General features: G+C 35.1%; 1 protein-coding gene across 3 annotated transcripts in view; it reads right to left on the minus strand.

The window, feature by feature from the left end:
• The window catches only part of DIAPH3 (diaphanous related formin 3), a 199,533-nt gene that overhangs the window by 84,250 nt on the left and 91,743 nt on the right, over window positions 1-23,540 (minus strand). For all 3 annotated transcript variants that reach the window (XM_027650314.1, XM_027650305.1, XM_027650298.1), the window contains 3 exons: window positions 22,457-22,696; window positions 16,142-16,271; window positions 2,878-3,002 (listed from right to left, as the gene is read on the minus strand). In XM_027650314.1, the coding sequence (XP_027506115.1) occupies window positions 2,878-3,002; window positions 16,142-16,271; window positions 22,457-22,696 (495 nt within the window). The remainder of the gene's footprint in view (window positions 1-2,877; window positions 3,003-16,141; window positions 16,272-22,456; window positions 22,697-23,540) is intronic.

The following is a 23,540-nucleotide window of genomic DNA, read 5'->3' on the forward strand; positions in this document are numbered from 1 at the left end:
CTCCCACTAATCAAATCTTAACAGTTGGTTTTACCTGTACTGATTTCTTATAACTAAGACCAAATATTCATCTTGCCTGTTTCTGACAGCAGTCAATACCCAATGATTAGGGAAAAAAAGAAGAAAACTTGGCAATTATAGCATTATAATTCAACTGATGCAGTATTCAGTTTCCAGTAGTCTTCATGTTAGTGATTCTTCTAAGCTAAAGCTACTGCTGGAGTATTCTGTTTAACAGCTTCTGATATACAATCTTTAGCCAACTATCAAAGCCTGAGATGAAATTCATTCACGTTTTCAGCCTATACAACATCCTAAAAGTAAATTCTACAGTTTAATTGTCTGTTGTCCAAGAAAACATTTCCATTACTATGTTTTAACCTGCTGAACAGTATTTCACATGGGATGAACCCTGGTTCTTTATAAGATACAATGAATATATTTATAACTTTCCTTCTGTATGGAATACAAAATTACAAGTACTTACTGTATTTTCTTAACGTTTTTGATTTTCCACCTTCAGAGTTTTAATCTATTGAAACACCTTATGCAGAAAGTATTGCCAACTGCTGCTTGTTGCGACCATTCACTGCCACATCAGCAGGTATACAGTATGCTTGTTGAGATGGGGTGATGGAAGAACTGATGATGTAAGAGTATTGTTGATTTTTATACCATCTTAAAATGTTTTCTGTTTGCTCTTAACTGCAATTGTTCCCAATTGTTCTAATATAGTGTTTTCCCTCCAGATCTATTACTCTATAATCACTGAAGTTTACTTGCTGCTTTGTCAGCATCTGTCAGTATCTGCCTTTGACATGAGGATTTTTTTTAAAGATATTTATACAGAAAAAAAACCCCAATCCATCTTTTACATAAGAAATTTCTTTACTTGATTCAGTTATGCTCTATTGACTTCCTACCTTTAACTGCATGATATAATAGACCTGCAAGGGATGGCTTCTCTTTGCAAAACACACACTGACTGCCTCCCATCATATTTTATCTCCAAAAAATATATGTTCATTCTGTTTTTATTTAGTCTTCATCAGTTTTCTTGGTAGAGAAGCTGGACTTGCAGATCCTCCTTAGGGGTTTCTTTTCAGCTTTGACCTGGTCTAGTGGTAGGTGTCCCTGCCCACAGTAGGGAGGCTGGAACCAGATGATCTTTGAGGTTCCTTCCAACCCAAAGTATTCTATGATTCCTTTCTGTCTTGGGCTATTTTAGTTCATGTAAGAATCTGTAGTCCATTACGTTTATATTTTAGTTAATTTTAAATTTTTTTTCAAGTGTTTTGTGACCACTGGTTACTCCTGGGGATTTATTGCTATTTATTCTATATTAAGAAAAAAAATTCTACTGATTCTTTCATTTGACATCATCCTTCCATTCAAAATATTACACAGTAGGATCAACTGAAGTTCTCCGTACAGAAAACTGATGCAAAAATCAAATTTTAACTTTATGGCTATGGCCTACATCACAACCATTTTGGATTACATGAGCATTGTTGGTCCCTTCCAACTGAAACAGTCTATTCTATTCTAACGGATTAAGAAGAGCCTGTCCTTTCTCATAGGTTAGATTTTTTAATAGGCCCTTCCCATTCTAACTTCCTAGACTACATGCCATTTTCTTAACAAAGCATTATTCTCCGAAAATTCTCTGAAAGCTCTCATGGATATATTTTCCTCTAACTTCACGGCAATATTTTACCTCTTGCCTTCGGGTCCCATCTCCTAGTCCTTCTATTATGCTATCAGTTTCTCTGGGGACAAAACTTGCATTGCATACCGTAGAGATAGCATGCTGGTGGGCTACAACATATCTTTTAAAAACACATTGAGCTGGTAAAGAAAAGCCAGCAACAACAACAATAAACAGAATAACCTCAACAACAAAATACTCGACCTTACAAAAAATTAGTAGCAACACTGAAAGGTTAAGATAACCCATACTGTCCAGAGAAGGCCTGAAGCTAAGTTGTAAACACTGGTTGCAGTTAAACTAATGAAGACAAAGCTGGCCCTGATGCAGGAAGAACCAGTATATCCACTAGGCCTCAGAGTCGCATGCCATCTTTCATTTAATAGTAATCAAGAGGACTGTGCCCTGAGTCCCCCTGTCTTTGTATGTAACAGAGTAGTCTTCCAGCTAGGTAATAACCTAACCATGTCTGCAGAGCAAATTTCAATCTGTCTGCTGATATTTCTGCTTCCAGATTAGTCTCAGTGTCAAGCATATATGATCAACATTTGCTAGGGAGGTTTAAGTGAAAGAATGGGAGTTTTCTGATTAATTGTCTTCAGGTCACAAGGTGTTCTTATGAAAGAGAGAGGCAGTGAAGTTGGTGGTAGGATTTGGAATAAATAGTGAGAAAAGGAATTTTGGCAAAAATAAGACCTGAAAACACTTTGCGCGCTATGAATCCAATTTCTGAAATAAGAGAAATCTTCTGGTTTTGTGGTTGCATGTACAAAAACATTCACAGTGGTAATCCATACACTAGAAAACAAATAGACACAAGGTGACAGACATATTTTTCTAAGATGTTCTGACATCAAAAAATAATTTAACACTAGAGTCCTTAACAATGCTATTATAACTACTTTTCACTAAGTTGTGAAACTTATATACAGAGTAAAATCTGACAGTAAGCATTTTTCTACTCATTCATTCCACTACAGAGGAATCCTTTAATTGGACTCTTCACGTCTTTAAGTTTCTGAGAGGGAAAAAAAAGTTAGATTTTTCAAAAATACATGCCACAAACTAGACAGAAATTATGCAAAGAAATTTAAAGTTTAAAGCAATGCAGTTAAATTACTTGGGGATTTTTCTTCTGTTTTGTTTTTTAAGAGCATTCCAAAGGATATTGACATTTTTGCTATAAACTTATCATGCTTATCTTCAGGAACTGGAAAAGTCTGCAAATCCTTCTCAAGCTGTTGGAGTTGCTTCTCCATATGCTTAAGGCTCTTCTCCAGGTTTTCTGCTGAGACTAAAATATGGAACATTCATTCTGTTAACGCACTAAACAAAAATCATGGTTTGCAAAATACATGAGTTAAATACATGAGTTAGAACCTTACCCAAATCAGCATATTACATTTTTTAATTCTAAAATCAAAGCACTCTAAAGAAATTACAAAACGACGGGGTCACTCTACAGCGTTCAGCTCCCTTCATTTATTCAATTGCCTTTTCTGATTAGATGTATGCTGTTTGAATGCTGCATTTTGATTTATCTTTATGCCTAAGGTTTAGCATTGCAATTAACAGTCTGTTTTAAATAACCTGAGATACACATATGCCAGTCTATCTCTTCTAATTAACAAAAGGACAAGTTCTGAAGCTATTCTAAGAATCACAAAGCTTTTTTCAATCTCATTCTGTTAAAACAGAAAAAAAGAACATTTGTAAGGAGAATCATGAAGCAAGAGTCTCAAAACACAGAGAAAATGGGGCTATTAAACACCCATGCATGAAACCCAAAACTCAGTTCCCCCGTTTGAAATTATCTGTGGTAAAAAAAACCAGCAGAATTTGTAAGAACGAAGGTGCTTGCCAAGCGCTTGAGAGAGTACAACAGAGCAATTCATGGACTTTAGAAAAAGAAAGGAGTAGAGCTGAAACATCAGGGATTTACAGAAGGATGCAAAAAGGGGCAAATTTTTTTTCTTCAGGAAAAAACTTTCATACATTTCATACATACTTTCATACATCTGAATCAATGCATGCAAAGTTGAAGAGTTCATCTGTAAAAGTTGATTAAAATATCAGGATCACAAGAGTAAACTGAAGATAACTCGTTAGCGTGTATTCTATCTTAGAGCTATATTAGTGCAATCAATAAAAAATTATTTCCTGATTGCTTATGAAGTCAACTTCACATTTAAATCTATTCCATAGGAACAATAATAAAGAGGTAAGAACATACTGTGAATTCTAGTCTAATTACTTTTTAAAAAATTATTTATTTTATTCATAATATACTGTATCTGTAAAGATATAGTTACTTTCAACTTCATTTAAAAAAAATCCCTGGAGAAAGTCTGTGTCCCTATGATGTTACTAGAATCTGTAGTGTATCCATGATTTCGTCTACTGGGTAGTTATGTGATGGAAAATATAAAATACAGACAATGAACACATCCTTCTCTGATAGAAGCCTGACAGAGTCCCCAAACTACTAGAGTAAAATGTTGCATAGCAACTACAATCCCATTCATTGCAGAAAGGTTAACACAACTATAAAACGATCCATGGCAATCTGTTAAATTGCTAATGCAACCTAAAAGAAGGAAAACAAAAAAGCCCAAACAATGTGCAGGCAATTTTTTAAAAGAGGGAATAAAAATATATGTTCATGTTATAATTTATAACTCTTCATTTGCTTTATAATCACCATTTTTAAAAGCCTCTGGTTACTCAAAAGCACTGTTTCCCAACTGCATATTAGACTTGCATATTTTCACGCAGGAACTAGTCATCCCAAATCATCACCAGGTAAGTCAGCTGTTTTCAGTAGTTAAGAAACTGCCTTGCTTGGGAAGCAAAGCTACAATTGGAAGCTGACAATATTGACTAAGATGCGTTTCAGTCTTCACTGGTTCCAGAAACAAACCTGATTTTAATATAAAGTCATACTTCTGCTGTCATAAAAGTTAGGCACACACAATTTTAAGATACTGATTTACTTAGAAGGCTGCTAAGAAACAGAATACAACTTGTGCATAATATAACTGTTGATAAGACTCTTCACAATACCATTTGTCTTGAATAAGGAGTTCACAGCATAAATTAGTGATATACTTACAGAATATCAAAATGATGAAACACGGCAAGTACACACGTTTAAAAACAATATAAAAACCCAATCCACCAAAAAATCCTTTACATCAATTGCAGGTAGTAGCTGAGTAACAGCTTTTACCTAGATAAAAAACTCAACAAAACAACTCTGTGCCTAGAGCCAATTAACAAGTTCTATACAAGAAATTTTTGAGTTCTTGCTTCCAGTAAAGCCAATTTTTTATTTGAGTACTTCAGTTCTTTTGACACTGAACAGTTACATATTTGGTCAAGAATCTTTAAATCTCAGTCTTGTTCTGAAGAGTATTTTTTTCCTCGGTCGTGATCTTAGGTGTTCTTCAACTTAAGAATGGAACATTCCTTTGATTTCAGCAGTGCACAACTATTAGATATATTTTCCTTTAAGACTATATGCCTGGTGACAGCCTCAGGGAGAGGCTAGTTCACATTATGTTGCTATTAAGCTTGGTATTATGGTCTTTGCAGCTTTCAGTTTAGTGAAAATATATGGAAAAAAAATCAAACCCGTAAATATAGCCAATTCTTCCATAAAAAGATCACATGAAATACCTGCCAACCTTCCCTTTTTGTCCCTCTAAAAGACATGGTATAAAATTTGAAGGGATATAGAAGAAAGGGAGTTTTTTCCTTCTCCTGCCAAACTTTGACCCCTAATTCAGATTCAGAAATAAACCCAAGCCAAACTGAAGTGTGCAACTCACATGCTAGTTTAGAAACAAAGTCAAAACCTGTGTTTTTGAATATTAGTGAGTCCACAAAACCAAGCCGTTCATTGACTAAAATGCACGTGTGCCTTAACAATCCCCTACTTATATCCTCTAAACTCTCATATCCCTTTTTCAAAACGGCTCCTGATATTTTTATAGGCAATAATTAGATTTCCTCACTGTCTGCTTTTTATGGTTATAATAACTTCGTTGTTAAAGCTTCCTCTCTTGAATCAGGTTTTCCAACACCATAATTATTGTAGAAACCTCTTCATCTACTTCTGTTTTAAAATATTTCTGCATAGTATTTCAGGTGATGACTCACTATTACACTGCATTACTATTTCTACAGTTTTCCTCAGAATACCTTACCTGACTAACTTACAATAAAACCTTCTTTTTTTCTTGACCAAAGCTCTTATTACAGTATCAGGATGCATGATCTTGTACTTCATGTTATCAGATTTCTTTTACTCTGCTTCCTCAGAATTATTCAGTGATGACAAGCAAATGATACTCATATCTGGCAAATTATCTAACCGCATGTCAGACACACTCATCGGTGAAATATCACAATTTCATAACTTTTAGTCATATTCCTTTTAGACAGGATTTTGTTTCTTCTACTTTTTATTCTAACAAGTAATCTGCCATTTTACATAATATCAAGTATTCTACTGAAGTCAACATAGATTTCATGGGACTGAAAAAACCGAAATTAATAGTCAAAGCTAGCAGATTAGTCTACTACCAATAAATTTATTTTCATTTTATGCTACCATCATTAACCTCCATGTTTGATTATTCTTTCCTCTATGAACTTTGATATCAGTAAAGTCAGATAAAGAGATGTGGAATTGCCCAAATCATGCCTTTCTCCTCAATTCTTAAATATTCTGCAGTCACACAACATCATTATAGCCACAGCAAAACTTGGTAAAAAATGTACTTAGCAAACTTTTAGTTTTAACTCAGTTATGTCAGAATGCAGGAAATGAAACTGGTATTTACAATACAAGAATACAGTACTCTGATTTTTTTCTTTCAACAAATTTCTGTGGAGAATTTTTGCTCTCCTCTTCCCCATCCCCAAATCATTATTCGTGCTTAAAATTAAAACAGTGTTTCATCTAGTTTTTAGACCATACCTGTTTTGTCTAGAAATAATTCTCTAATGTGAAGCAGTACTTCCTGTGTGCTCTCTCATTTCCATTGTTGTAAACCTTCTGCTACTTTTTGCATCAGATTTTTCAGCTGATATTTCAGAAATCCTACATGCTGCTGTGTCACAATTTGCTTGGATGTCACAATCTCCTTATCATGAGACTCTTCCTCTTGCCTACAAGTGTTTTTCTTCCCTTGTGCTATTCTGGCCCCTTTATTTTCAGTGAGTGACAGTGACAAGCTGACCTCTAGTCCCATACAGAAAACTATACCACATTATAAAAAAAATTCTGGAAACATACTATTGCTTTTGCCATGCAAACTTCATAGTGGACTGATGGAGTTTACTAACTAATTCTCTAAAATTGTCAGCACATTATTGATGTAGCGTTTAAAAATAAAGTTAAATGACAAAATGTAGCCAAAAAAAGCTCAATAACCAACAAAAAAACCCCTCACCTGTATTTTTGGGTGGATTTAGAGCACTAACAAAGAAATATTCCAGAGGCAAAATATTGGAGGTTTCTGTAAACACCAGCAAAGGTCTAAAATATCCATTGAAATATCCATTAACAGTAGCATAAGATCCTGTGATATACTGAGTGTCACACAGCGCTGAAAATACAATATTTATGCTTTATTTCTCCCAAAATGATGATTTTACTTGTCTCTATAGCCATTTTCTGGCTTTATTGCTTTTTTTTTCCCCTTTCTTCTACGTGTGTATGTGTCTAACATATGCATACAAACGGTTTTTGAGATCCTTTTTTTCCACTGGCTCATGAGCCCTCAGATGCTCCCTTCTGTAGCCAAAGCAGACTTCAGCTGCACACATGAAAAAAAAAAACAGTTCTCCAAGCAGAATTTAATTAGTTGTCTCCTATTTTGATTTCAAATATGAACACACTAATGTAGTGTAATTGGTAAACCATGTAGAAGCATTTTTGAACCCAGTTCACTAGTAATAATATTAACATCATCAGTAGGAATAGGCCTTGGGACCTTATACCAACTGTGCCCTATACCACCTACACAAGAGTCCTGGCCTGCTGGACTTGTTATACTTCAAGTATATCCTGGGTGAAGTGCAGTCTGACACCACGTCTCTTTTTATAATATAGCGTTTAAGCTCAGAACTTGAAAATATGGGAAAAAGCTGAAAACAGAAACACTTGAATGACAAACAATTCACTGATGGTCAGTTATTTGTCACCAGATTTTTACTAAAATAAAGAAGCAGCTGCTAAGGCAAGGAGAAAAAATGGCCAAGCAACAGGATACAGCACCTGGCCCAGCACAGGGATCATTATCTCCCAGTGTTGCACAGTATACAGTGATATGGTACAGTGATGGACTAAGAGCTGCCAAGAGATGAAAGTATTTTATAAAAGAAGAAACCAAATTCAGAGGAGGGAAGGAAAAGAAGACCCTTGCATCAGTTGCAGCTTCCCTCTCTGAAGAGCTCTTGAGCCTCATCACCTGGATCCTTGGGGACCCACAACATACTGTGTTGCATGTTGTATATTCACAGTTAATTTATGGTATGATTGTTAATAACTAACTGCTTTGCATATGCAGTGAGAGTGATTAATATTGATTCAGAATGAACCATTAGCATGAAATGGTAATGAATATCATTCTAGTGAAGTTTAAAATAAAACTTTAAAAGTCACAAGACTATCAGTCTTCTACCCAGTCTCATCACTGTAAGATCAAACTCCCTGAAGTGTAAAGGCAGCAAGACACATAAGTCTACATAAACATATATATGCACTTGCAGCACTTCTTTACTTATTAAAATTCAGTTTTCTCATCTTCAGGATTCTAAACATCTACACTGCATTCAGCTTTTCTTTTTTTTATATTGTCCTTTTCACCACTTTAAGGTTTCTCTTGCAACTGATTTCTGCATAACTAACTTGATTTTTCCTCATCTTTTAGGAGATATCCACATTTTTCCCCTCCAGAGTATATAATTTTGTCTTAATCTCACTAACACTTAAAACATCATACATTAATGAAATCTCTCAGTAACATCCAGACATTTATACTCAGGTGAATAAGCATGAAATTAGTAGTATTGAACAGTTTTATCTGAATCTTGATCTGCTTAAAGATTGAACTGTCTACAACACGTTTAAACAACCCAGGACCAAGGACCCCACCAGGGATTGGCTGTGATCCACAACTTAATTGATGGACCAGCACAAAATGATAAATAATAGATTACTGACACACTTCAATATCATATTAGAAACTGAAGCACCATTTTGGTAAAAATGTGCAAATACTCAAATTCTTTCTTATATTTGATTTGCTAATTCATGCTTGTAAAATATGCATATATTTCAACATCCTAAAGAAATGAAGTATTTCATTTACATTGTGGTAGTTCGTTGTGTAATCAGATCTTAAAACAACTTGCCACATAACACTACTGTGCACAACTTATAGCCACAAACATTAAAAGAGATTATGTGCAACACACAACAGTATTGCAGAAGTTCCACTGCCTCTTAAAGCCAGAATTTTTATATCATGTAACGCACTCAAACAAAAAAACCAACACCCCCCCCCAAAAAAACCTGACAAGGTGCAAGGTGATGTGTTTAGCTACTTATTTTCAAAAAGTTCATTTTATTATAAAACTATTCAGATTAGAATATGTAAAAATATGGCAAATCTGTAGTGTGCTGGTATAGGACTTATGTCCCAACAGAGCAAGAGCTGTTGATCCATTAGAGGTAGAGACAGCAGTGCAACAAACATGAATAAATACAAAATTGTAGAAATATTTAAAGGTCCACTTAAACCATATCACCATGAATTTCCTTTGCAAATATATTCAATGCCCCAGATATGCTATCTTAAATGTTGGACTGGCACACTTTTATGTCTTAGGTGATGCATTGGTAAACTGATATATATTTTTAGCCTGAGATTTTCAATATTGAAAAAAACAAGTAATTTTCAAATCATTAAAAAAAAAAAAACAGTAGCACAAAAATAACAAGCTTTTTCAATCTTGTGAAGGAATGTCTTTCACCCAATTTAGAGCTTGAAATAGACTGCCAATCTAAGAATTGCCTTAATAGACAAATATTTACAACTTCCTCTATTGCTTAGTGCTCAATAATAAGGTAAAATTAGTTGCTAAATACATTACATACTTTCTCAGTCGACAACAAACAGAAAGAAAAAAGATGACTTTGAAAAAATTTTTCTTCCTTTTAAACAATGGTATCTCAAATCCCTTTTTCCATATGGAATTCTATGCCACTACTTTGTTACTCTTCAACATTTATTTTAAGGCTTTACAGTGAATAACTGTCATGTATGAAAACCTAATCAACCCAAAACTTCTATTCCTATTACTGTTTACCTCTTAAACCATAAAATTTTGTATTTTCTATTCTGAGTGCCATTTACATAATCACCATTTTGAACAATCAATTTTTAAGAATATTGTTGCTTTTTTTTCTTACTAAGCAAAGTACAGGGTTTTTTCGCTTGTTATAAGGAATGTTTAGTTTGCTTAGCTGCCTCTAAACTAATTTACAAGAGTATTCAATAGCTATGTAAAACATACATTGGCTTCTTTCCATATAAACTAAGGCCTAAGATACATTTGATATCATTCTTGGGTGGTGTCTTGATATGCAACCAAGTGAATTATAGACCAAGAAACTAGAAGTTCTGAAAGGTGCAAATAATAGTGATTTTTCATTCAGAAGACCTCTAAAAATGGACTTCTGATTGGTAGCAAGTCTTCTGCTTATAATTCATAGCCATCATTCTTGAAAACAACCATTTGAGGCAGAAAAACATCCCATACATAACATTAAAAAAATGGGAAATGAACTTTGCATTTTAAAAAAGGAATTCTCAAATTAAAGAAAAACAAAACCTATGATAAAATTGTTGCCCTGCTAGCTACAAACATTTTTTGAGGTAGATTTCTGAATGGGTTACCTATCCATAGAATCATGGAATGGTTTGGTTTGGAAGGGACCTTAAAGATCACCCAGTTCCACCTCCCCTGCTATGGAAAGAGATACTTTCTATTAGACCAGGTTGCTTAAAGCCCCATCCAGTCTGGTCTTGAACACCTCCATGAACAGAGTCTACAGCCTCTCTGGGCAACCTGTTCCTGTGAGTCACAAGCCTCACTGTGAAGAATTTCTTCCTAATATCTAATCTAAATCTGACCTCTTTCATCTTAAGGTCATTCCCTCCTTGTCCTATTCCTACATGCCCTTGTCAAAATTCCCTCTCCAGTTCTCTTGTAGGCCCCTTTAGGTATTGGAAGGCTCTATAAGGTTTCCTTGGAAAATTCTCTTCCCCAGGCTGAACAGCCCCAGTTGTCAGCCTGTCTTTACATGAGAGTTGCTCTAGTCCTCTAATCATCTTCATGGCCCTCCTCTGGACCTGCTCCAACAGGTCATCTTTCTTGTGTTAGGGGCCCTAGAGCTGGATGCACCACATCATGTGAGGTCTCACAAGAGCAGAGCAGAAGGGGCAGAATTGCCTCCTTCGACGTGCTGGCCACACTTCTTTTGATGTAGCCCAGCCCACCTTGTGCTTGGGATTGCCCTGACCCAGGTGCAGGACCTTATACTTGGCCTTGTTGAACTTCATGAGGTTCACACAGACCTGTATCTCAAGCCTGTCCAGATCTCTCTGGATGGCATCCCCTCACTCCAGTGTGTTGACTGCACCACACAGCTTGGTGCTGTTGCCAAACTTGCCGAGGGGAACTTGATCCCACCATCCACATCACTGACAAAGACGTTAAAAAGCACCAGTCCCAATACCAGTTTCCGGAGGAACACCACTCGTCACTGGTCCACACTTAGACATTGACATTACTACAAATCTCTTAGTGTGAGACAATTTTTGATCCACTCACTGGTCTATCTATTAAATCCTTGTCTCTCCAGTTTATAGAAAAGGATGTTGTGCAGGACAGTGTCAAATGCCTTGTACAAGTCTAAGTAGATGATATTTATTGCCCTTCCCTCATCCACCGTCACTGTAACCCCACCATAGAGGGCCACCAAATTTGTCAGGCACAATTTGCTTTCAGTGAAACCATGTTGATTGTCATCAAACAGCTCATTATTTTGCCAGGCACTGAGGTGAGAGTGACCCGCCTGTAGTTCTCTGGGTCTTTCTTATTTCCTATTCTAAAAATGAAGGTTATGTTTCCCTTTTTCCAGAACTTAACTGGACTGCCATCATTTCTCAAATATGATGAATAGTGAGTGGGTTACCACTTCCTCAGCCAGTTCCCTCGACCCATGCATTTATCTCATCAGGTCCAATAGACTTGCACACCTTCAAAGTTCCTTAAATGGTCTAGAAGTTGTCTTCTACAGTGGGCAGTTCTTCATTTTCCCAGTCCCTGCTTTCACCTTCCGCAATGAGCCTACTTCATACTGTAAATCTGCTACAGGAACTTAGAAATCTGTGTAATCTGCAAAATAGTGGAACTACATGTTGATTTTGGTACTGATTGAGTATAATACAGTATGGAGTAACTCATGAAGTTTGCACTGCTTTCTGAAAAAACAACCCAAACAAACACAACAATCTTGATGGCCTGAAAATACACCCTATGAATTTGTGACCCACATCAAAACAAAAGCCCAAGCAAGGCATAGCATAAGTATGTTATTTAATAGTATTGAGAAATTTATCATTGACTTAGAAATTCTCCAGTAGGAAAAAAAGCCTTTCCTTGTGACATAGAATGCTCATATGTTAATAACAGAATGTATATATATGATAATATTTTTATCTCATCCTGTCCCAATGTTTTTAAATATTGTAGGTGGAGGTATCCTGCTTTTTCACGAATACAGATTAAACTTCACATTTACAATTTGGTTTCTAGCTTTTTTTATTTTGAAGTGAAATTGTCTATGAAAAAAACTGAATATAGTTTCAAAAATGAGAAAATGGATACATTGCTTGTAAAGCTGTGATGAGTTAATGTCTTTTAGAAGAAGAAAAATCTACAGTTTTATAGTGTTATTATAGACTATTACCTGTAAGGTCTGAGCAAATTAGAGTCAATCAAGTAAAACAGTAGTCTGGATAAATGCAATCTAATTCTTTACAATATCATAAAATAAGAAATTAGTAAATTTTACTAAATTACCAAAATATTTCTTGTCTGGAACACTAATAGAAAAGTAGGAAAGTCATTATGTTTAAAAGAAGAGACAGCTTTAACTACATAAATCTTCAGGAACTGTCATATCAGTAAGCTCATTAGTTGAAATGAAAGTTCCTCCTGCTGATCTAAGAGTACTTAAAAAACAGGATTTGTTATACTTCAAAGTAAAAATGTACATGTACTATAACGATGAATTAAATCTACTTCCAGTATTACAAAAGTAGAAACAAAACTTTTAGCATATAATGCAAAAAAATCCCCAAAATAAATATCCTGAAGTAATCTACACTTTCAAAGGATACATGTGCCTTGTTGCTTGCCCGTAAAAGTTATATTTAAAAAAATATCTTTTTCCTAATTCAGTGATTCATTTACATACTGCAAATGCTTGATCATTTATGAAATACTAAAAAATACATGTTAGGTTCACAATTAACAGACCTTGTCACTTCTCTTAAAGTCTTGCAAGCTATTTTAACAGCTTACTGTACAATCACTGAACGATATTTAATGAAATTAAAGGAGTAAGAATGTTTTTTCTGAAAAGGATAAAAAGAAAATGAATTGCTGAATGTTGTAATGTTCCAATGGTCACCACTTTGAATAAGAAATACCTTGAGAGAGAAGGTTTAAGAATGAGCAAGTCAAAAATAAAAAAATATGAGGCATGCTACAAATGGGTTGGCTGATACAAGGACACTCATGTCAGGGGAGAATTAAAAAAAAAAAAGGCATCTTTTTAATAACTTGTTTTGAGAAACCTGTAGAAGACTCAACAATTACTTGAAGGTGATCAATCCAAAACCAAAAAATGCATAGTACAGTTCCATTTTTATACAGTATGTTAAGCATCAAGTTTTCTGTTAATATTGTTCAAATGACATATAAACATCTACCACATTAATTTTGATTTATAATTTAAAAGACACTCACAAATAATACTTTTATGCCACATATAAAATGTGAAATTATTGTATTTGAACACATGACTATGCAGACAGGGAATAGAATCATCTCGATAAAAACCGGCTTACAACAAAGGTATGGGAGAATAGAATATTCTTAATCCAACTTTGCTGATTTATTCTTCAGAATTACTTTTAAAAACTACTTCGGAGAACAAAGTTCAGCAAAACCATTTGGATCCAGTAGCTTTCCAGACTTACTGGAAGTCTGAACTGCCTCCAACAAAGCAACCCAGGATGGATTATTCCTGTTAAACCCTAAGTACAGTATCTAGGAATGGAGGAAATGCTCTAAACCCTCAATACCAAATTCTGTTCTACCACAACCAGTATTTTTTTCTGGAATATGCATATTTGACTAGATAAAAGATTTTTTATGACTTCCCCTCTATCACTCTCCCTAGTAGCCATAATTATGGCTTGTAATATCTGCTGTAATATCTGCTATAATTTCCCAACTCTCTGTAGAAGCCTCAATACAAATCATTCTTAGTCAATTTGTTAGACTTCATCAGCATATCAATAAGTTACATGAGACCATATGTTGGATGTGACTGAACACAACCACAGATTCACAGACATTTTTTTAACTGACCTTTGGTAAGCTCAAGCAAAAATATCCACTTCATTAAAAATTTACTGAGCAAAAGTTGGTGCATAGTAAATCAACTTGTTTCATAAAAAGGTATTTTTGCAGAAGGACTAAAAAGTTTAAAAAACCCCCATGAGCTACAGCTTCTGTGATCTGCTGCATTTTCCAAAATTCCAATGCAGCAGGAGTCTTTCAAAACAGAATGGAGTTTTGCAGGTAAGGAAACAAGTATAAACAAACACTCTACACACTAATCTGTTAACGATATCCTAAGCCTTTGTCTTTTTCACACAGTAAAACTGAAATGCAAAATTTATCTCATAATGCACTGAAACAAATTCAATATATAAACTTGAAAACATGATCATTGATTTCCATCTTACAATATACTGAGTGAGATCAAAGATTCATCTAATCATTTGCAGATAGCTAAAAAAGTTATCTGGACTAACTGATAATTTTACCGGCTACTCTTTGAAAGGTCAGTGTTTTATATCCCAGAAGTTTTCCAGAAGACAGTCAAAAGTGTCTGTCAGTCATACAAGATGACTACCTGTGCTGAAAATAATGGCTTCTAATAAGTAACGTTTTAGTTTTCCTGTCTGATATAAAAAATTCAACCACAATACAGACAATAACATCATGGTAATAAAAAAAAAAATCAGTGACCAGTTAACACTGCAAATTATGATGAAAACTTTAAATTCATATACAGCAGAAACTCCTTCTACTTCCAATACAAACAGTTAGGTGAAAGGCTTGAAACATTTGACAGCTATTTAGAAGTAAATGAACTTTTAAGTGGTTATAATGCACCAAGTAAAATTGGAAACTTTAAGAACTAGGACACCAGGAAGTGAACTCTATGTAAAGGACCAGTATCTCAAGTTCTTCATCAGAAGCAGGTTTTGCAAAGTTGTAATTTGTGGCAGGGAGACTGACTGAGACATAAGAGTGATGCTATATAGAGTAATATAGATAAACAGTGATACTTTCCAAACTGATATAAACTAAAAAAATTATTAACCAAGACAGCCATCTGATTTTTTTTTTCCTGACAGAGTAGGACAGTGCTGAGGTAGCATTAATGTCTTACTCAGTGCTTAGTCTGCTTAAATTACTTAAACTGTGATAAAATATGGAAAAGACACTCTTAATTAAAAAATTAATTGCAAAAAAACGCACTGATCTCTGTACTGAGATTTACCATATTCTATACTGCATGATGAAACAGTAAAATCTTTCCAGAATTTCAGTGTTACTGTTGCATGAAGAACACACATGCAGGGAAGACAAAACTGTTCCATGTTTTGAAAAAATAAAATAAAATTAAGTGACAGCATGCCAGCCTTTCTGCATTTCTAAATTAAAAGACACTGAGTGATACACTTACTGTATAAAAGATTGAAAGTTGGAATTAAGTTCTGTTAATAGAAAAGAACTTTTAAAAGAAATATATTTTGGAACATGATTCTAGAAGACGTTAGAAGAAATGTAATGGTAAATCCTGTAGTAAATGTTAAAGGACCAAACAATAAGTATCTTCAAGACCATTCGCAGCAGCTCAAATTACTGATCCATGATATAGACCATTAATGTATATTTTTTAAATATTGTTTGCAAAAAGCAAGCATCATTCCACACACAAGACACTCTATTGTATCAAAACCAAAACTTCTAGTTAATTACACAAACCTTTACTAGCTTTATCTAAATGCTGAAAATCCTCAACAAAATCCAGGACATCCTGATAGCTTTCTTCACACACTTCTACGAGAAAATGTAGCAATGTTGTTTTCTGATCTGCCGACTTTGTGTCCCTCAGCTAGGAAAAAAAAATAAAATGTAAAAACACTGAGAAAAATACATTTTGATAATTAATATATAATACTAACTATGAATCCAAGAAAGGTAAGAACAAACTGTTGAAGTGGTAGTTTTTTTAAAGAAAACCCAAAGTAATGGGTTGTTTAATTTCCCACCTTGCTAAAAACCCCTAGAAAGATCAGACTAATTTTTTTTTTAATTCTATACCATATTTGAGTTCAGTACTCAAAAACAGTACACATATCTCTTTTAAAAATGTAATTATTTAAACAATACAGGAGTATTTGCAAAACTGTAAACAAACACATAAAAGCCTAAAAAAAAAAATCAGAGCTAAATCAGCAGAATCTAACTATACATAATGCACATATCCACTCCATTACATGGTTTGTTTCCTCATGCATGAAATTAACTGTAGCCTAACAATATTTGGGCAGTGGAAGCTACACAGCCTCAACCTGCACAAGTGTTTCTTGTTATCAATTCTCAATACAGTAAATAAGAGTTTAGAGATTTCATTGTTTAAAAAAGTTGACTTCAAAATCTCTTAAGTATAAACCTTTCTGAACCCTTTTTACATCTCACATTTTTTTTAAGCCTGGCCATTTTAAAACTTGCAGCTACTTGTGTAAAACCCACTAACAATTGACTACTGGCAGACATTCAGCTATACATTTCTGTTGTAGTCTTCCATTTGAGTTGTCCTTCTAAATCAAAGAGATTTTGACCAACAGAAAATGACATCACATATGAAAGTGTTTCTTTGCTACTTAAGGACTATTCCTAGATAAAAAAATTTAGCAGGAAAAGTATATAATTTGTGCACATAGGTACAAAGTAAGTATAAGTACTAAAGGGCTGCCACAGTTGCACTAAGACTTGTACAACATCTGAATATCAAGGCACAAAGTCTTTAGCACAGTATCACAACAAGGAATTAACCTGAAAAATTATGTTAGTTTGTTTCAGCTTCGAGACTGTTCTTTAGTTTGGTTAACATGAAAAATACAAGTGATCAAAGTTCAACAATATGAGTAATTACAGCAACAAGGCAGAAAGGAAAAATTACCTCTCTTTCTAAAGAGGGGTGAAAACCAGAAACAGAGCTGTATGGGAATTTTTTTCAAATCAGGAACTAAGAGCAAGATCATTCCCAATTTGAATACACATATCCTTTTTTTTCCCATGGTTGCAAATTTCTTATAAAGAGATTTTTTTTCATTCAGTCATCACTTAAAAAATATTTTAAATTATCGGATTAAAAACCCAAATTATATTGTTTGTTTTTTCTGTACTTTATGTAAATGAAAATGAAGAATTTTGGATGGTGGCTATCACTGAGGTTAATATTTCCTACTTTACTGTAAAAAGTCAGTGATTATTTTCAAAGATCAAAATTATGCTATCTTAGTACAATGAGATATACTCTTTCAGAATGTGAATGTTTCCTTCAGATAAGTTGATGGGAGACATAATTTTCAAAATAAACAGAAAATGCAACACATATATATCAACACCCAAAAACATATTTTAGGATCCTTACTGCATGCAGTGTTACAAAATAAGTCACTTCTACTGTATTGGGAATCTCGGTGAAGGATATCTCATTAACACCACACAAAATTTCTACAATGTTACACTGCTTAAAATACATGTAGTTAACAAAAGTTAGCTATAAATATGAATCTGTGTTATAAACATGCACATAATTTTAATACATGAGCATTTAATAAATGACTGAGTATTAGTATATCACTATCATATCTCTCTTCTGAGAATATGCATGGCTTCTCTCTGATGTAGAAGAACTATTACAGTTCAATTCTACATGAAGCAGGGAAAAAGCAGGATACAGAATTATCTTCTGCAAAGTGGAGAGTTCATATAATCTCCTACGCATAGCTGGGCACGAATGAAGAAGAGTAGATAAATTGCATATCCTTTAAATATTACAGAAACCAATATCTTTGAAGGACAGAAGTCATGGGAAATTTCTTAGGTTGTAAAAAAACCTACTGAAAACTGCTGTGCAGACAACCAAACAGCCCGCATTTTGCAGCTTTTTAGATTTGGGCCTTGGAGGAATGCTAGTTCGGGTGGGTTATTTTCCTGTTTTAATACTAATATTTTTAACAGTTGACTAGTTTATTATTCTCAGAACAGAAGAGATTAGGTATCAACCAAGACACTACACATTGTTAAGAAAATCTCAAAAATTACACATACATAGTTTTACCTCTGTGTTTCCAGACAAAGTGATCTGTCAGTGTAAAAGACAATTTCATACCCAGTGAAGGCTTGGCACTCACGGACTTCCTAAATGAGGCCACAATTGGATGAGGTAAGGTAAGAACTGGTGACTAGTACCCTGATACACATAGGATAGTAAATGCAAAGTCCCAGTGTTTTTCTCTGAAAAAATCTGTCAACCTTCAAAAGTACAAGTAGTTGATTGTAGGTTGCATTTTTCCTGGGATATCTAGTGACAGAGATCTGAAATTTTACAGATGAACTCAAAGTTGCTTAGACTTGGTGGTCATAGTTGCTCTGCCTCACAGCAAAATCTGTAATATTTCATTTTCTGAGGTTTTTGTTTTGTTTTTTCTCGTAATAGAACAGCTCGGCTTGGAAGGAACCTTTAAAGACTATCTAGTCCAAACCCCTTGCCATAGGCATTCACATTCAACAACCATTAAGGCTGCATTATCTTCCTTCTCAAAAAGTTTTTACACACCGCGGCTTGGTATTTACAATCTAGCATGAAGTGACGTCAAATGAAATAGATACAAAATCTGTGTCATTAGAACATCATTTTTGTACTTGCACATTTCTTACGTAAATGAAACATGACATTATCTCTTCATGCAAAAATTAAGTCCTGAAAAGAGTAAATTAGTCTCAGCACTTCCAATCACACAGCATGACATAATATCAAAATTACACCATAAGCATTTTGACAATAGGAAGCAAATGACCTTTTTTTTTGGGTGTTTAAGGCTTTGTATCTACTTATCTACTTTCACCTACAGGTAGTGATCAACATTTCTCTTGAGCATAAATGAAGCGCATATTCCTCTTCTTTCTTTTCTAAACTAAATACACCCAAATGTTTTTTTCCTTAGATTAAAAGTTCTACATATGGATTTTCACCAGTCAGTCTGTATATTTTTCGCAGTAATTCAGACAAGACTTCACTTAAAAACTTATTAGCACCAAGTAAGCAGTAGATAATCAACATCTTTAAAATATACAGAAGGTACACTAAAAGACATTTTTTCCCTCTCTAAACAATGTTGTACCCTCCTGTAAGGTGAAATAATCTGTAAGTGTGCAAATCTAAGGAACTCAGGTTGCCCTGAGCTGGAGGACCATGGCTGTGAGAATGATCAACTCCCAGTCAACCCTGAAATTGTGCAGGATCTGCTGCTCCAGTTGGATCCCTAAAAATCTATGGGGCCTGATGGGATTCATCCCAGAATACTCAAAGAATTTGCTGATGTCACTGAAAAGCCTCTCTCAATGATTTTTGAGTGGTCTTGGGAATCTGGACAGGTCCCAGCTGACTGGAAGCTGGTGAACATTGTCCCAATTTTCAAGAAGGGAAAGAAGGAGGATCCTGGAAACTACAGACCTTCAGTGCCCAGTAAAATCATGGAAAAGATTATTCAGTGAGGTATTGAAGGACATTTGGAGGACAACGTAGTCATTGGTCACAGCCAGCACAGCTTAATAAGGGGAAAGTCTTGCTTGTTGAACCTGATTTCCTTCTGCGACAGGAAAACCCACCTCGTTGATCAAGGGAAGCCATGTAATCTTTTTCGATTTCAGTAAAGCTTTCAATACCGTCTCTCACCAGATCCTTCTGGACAAAATGTCCAGCACACAGCTGGATAACCATGTTATGTGATGGGTGAGCAATTAGCTCACAGGTCGGACACAAAGAGTTATAGTGAATGGTGCAACATCAGACTGGTGATGCACCCAGTGGGGTTCCTCAGGGCTCCATCCTCAGCCTAGTTCTCTTCAACATCTTCAGTAATGACCAGGGCTTTAAGGAATACTAAGCAAGTTTGCAGATGGCACTAAACTGGGAGGAGCTATTGACTCCCTTGAGAGCAGAGAGGCCCTGTAGACGGACCTCAACAAATCAGAGAGATGGGCAATCACCAACCATATGAAGTTTAACAAGGGCAAGTGCTGGATTCTCCACATGCAACAGGGCAACCCTGGTTGTGTGTTTAGACTAGGGAGCTGAGGGTGCTTTGGCAGCCAGGAGGGTCAACCATGTCCCAGGGACCATCAGGCAAAGCATCACCAACCAGTCAAAGGAGAGGATCATCCTGCTCTGCTCTGCACTGGTGCGGTCTTGCCTTGAATATGGTGTGCAGTTTTGGGTACGGCAAAGTAAAAAATACATTAAGCTGTTAGAGAGCATCTAAAAGAGGATGAAGAGTCTGGAGGGGAAGCCGTACGAAGAGCAGTTGAGGTCACTTGGTTTGTTCAGCCTAGAGAAGAGGAGACTGAGGGGAGACCTCATTGCTGTCTTCGACAATCTCAGGAGGGGAAGCAGAGGGGCAGGAACTGATCTCTTCACTCATGACCAGCGACAGAACTAGAGGATACAGTATGAAGCTGAGTTGCGGGAGGTTTAGGCTGGATATCAGGAAAAGGTTTTTAATCCAGAGGGTGTTTGAGCACTGGAACAGGCTCTCCAGGGAAGTGGTCACAGCATCAAGTCTGACAGAATTCAAGAAGCGTTTGGTCAACACTTTCAGGCACGTGGTATGATTCTTGTGGTGTCCTGTGCAGGGCCAGGAGTTGGACTTATGATCCTGATGGGTCCCTTACAGTATACTCTATGTTTCTATTTTAACTATAAGATCCTGGATTATCAAATGCATTTCATGACAGAGCTCTGTAGAGTGAGTCAGGACTTGGAGCCCTTGTTCTGAAATTCTGCCTAGCCATTCACTCCTTACTTTCATTATCTACAGATATCATTTCTCTTTCCTATGTGTAATACTCCAAGGTTACTTTCAAAATTTTCATATTCTAGATCTTAATAAATTATTCCTCCAAGATGAATTCCGACTTCTGATCCTGCTCTACAAACTGTTTGTAAAAATTATCTTCACATTGTTTTCATATTTCTTTTTTTGTTGTTTTGTGCATTAAAAATACAGAGAATATAAACAGATCTATGACAGATTTTTGTAAAACCTAAGAAGTAAATGCACCTAACTGGAGAGTGAACATTTAGGACCTTCCTTCTGAATATGTTTCTCAACAAAATTGTTTTTCTCTAGGTGGATGACCCATGTTTAATATTTGTTTTAGACTAGGGAAAGTATATAACTTATTCTCTATGAATATTTATGTCATAGGTATCACATTCAATACTCAAAAATCATAGTGAAAGAATTGTTCCAAAATATGGCAGCATAAGGGTGATTAAAGAATGTAGAATATATTGTATTTTCTCCTGTGCAAAAAGATAAAGAAATGGGAAGACAGAGTACACACAAACTTCCAAATAATTCCTTTCTCGTAAGAACTATTACATATATGGTGCTCTCTGCAGATTTTGCAGTAGTCTCCCAGAGGGCAGAGGAAAAAAAAAACAGTAAATATGGGGAAGATAATTAGGATTAGAATGGATTATAAATTAACACTCAGAAAAGTATGGATGCTTTCTTGTATTTACCTTATACAAAAGTTGAAAGAGTGAAAATTTAAGAAAAATTAGAAGAAACAAGAAACTGATGAAACTGAGCAACAAAAGAAGAGAATCATATGAGCAGAAAATGCATCTCCAAGAGAAAACATAACTGTATTAAAACATATTAAAACGTGATAAATATCTTAGAACTGCTCAAACATTAAAACTACACCATTACTATGATCACAGTGATATAGTCCTTTCACAACCTTATTTAGTTTGGATTTGGATTTTTTAGTATTCTCTCAAAATAGAATCATCTAAAAGTTTAAATGCAAGCCCACCTCAAGATGACTAATCACAGATTACCTGTATTGTTCAAACCATCAACTAATGCTAACAATAACGAAAAAAAAAGAAAACAAATAACTGCAGGAAAAACATAAAACCCAAGTATTTAAGCAGCATAACAAAAACAAATGAAAAAGTGAATGTAATACTCAACACGAACTTTCAAAACTCACTTTACATAGGGAGCTGAGATTATATCCGAAGGTCTGTGCATTCCGAGAACCTGCATTCATGTAGTTTCCCATTAATAATACTAGTTCCAGCAGCTTGCTAAAGCTTTTGCTCTTCTTTATCTCTTCACAGGCAGCACTGACAGCCATGATGTCAGGTTTGATGTTATTCACCTGCTCCTCAAACTGAAGCTTAAAAAGAATAGCACTGAGCCGTGGCCGTAGTCTCTTCACGTTGCTCATCTGATTGAAAAGAAAAACAGGAGATTTCCTTTAAAATTCATCGTATACTTTGGCACTGTACAAATGCATACAATCTGAAATGATTTATTGGTGTGACAGGCTTGAAGAAGCAATATATCTGCTATAACTGATAGCAAATGAATGAATGAATGAGAGACACTTGGCTAAGCAACTGAAATCCCATCCTGTGGTTAATAGGAACTGCCCCCATCCTTTCCAAATAACTAGAATGTGTAAGCAATAAAAGATAAAGTGTCATCATATATCACATCTGTCAACTCATATACCAAATCCTATAAAACTAATCCATGTTTATGACCCAGTAGTTGCAAAGAAATGAAAGTAGTTCACAAATTTCCTATAACTCAGGATGTACCAAAACAAGGCAAATCTCGTTTTCTGGTGCAAATATTTGAAAGCTGATTCCAATAACAGCTTATTATAAACTTGCAGGAATATAACAGTTTTGAAAAATCTCAGCTATGAAACATGTAATATAGCATATGCCAGTATATACCAATATTCATATCCCACTATAGTACTGTATGCTCACCTAATACAGTTAATTAGGTACAGCAGAATGCTCCCAGGAAAATAGTAGCTTATGTAGATCATACTCAAAAGACTTGGCCTTTTCTATGGTTTACTGGTCACGTATTTTCAACGAAAGTTTCAATCTTCCTAAATATTAAGTCACTCAATTCTCACTCCAGAAGTATTTTGCACATTGTTTACTACATCCACAGTAGAAACACTAGTCTCAAATTCTTCCATGAGCTACTAATCTCATTTTTCCTTATCCCTGTTTTCCCATCAATTTCATGAATTTCATAAGATCTCCTTC

This window comes from Corapipo altera, unplaced genomic scaffold (assembly GCF_003945725.1).
Source record: "Corapipo altera isolate COAL_440 unplaced genomic scaffold, ASM394572v1 0, whole genome shotgun sequence".
Classification (NCBI taxonomy): domain Eukaryota; kingdom Metazoa; phylum Chordata; class Aves; order Passeriformes; family Pipridae; genus Corapipo; species Corapipo altera.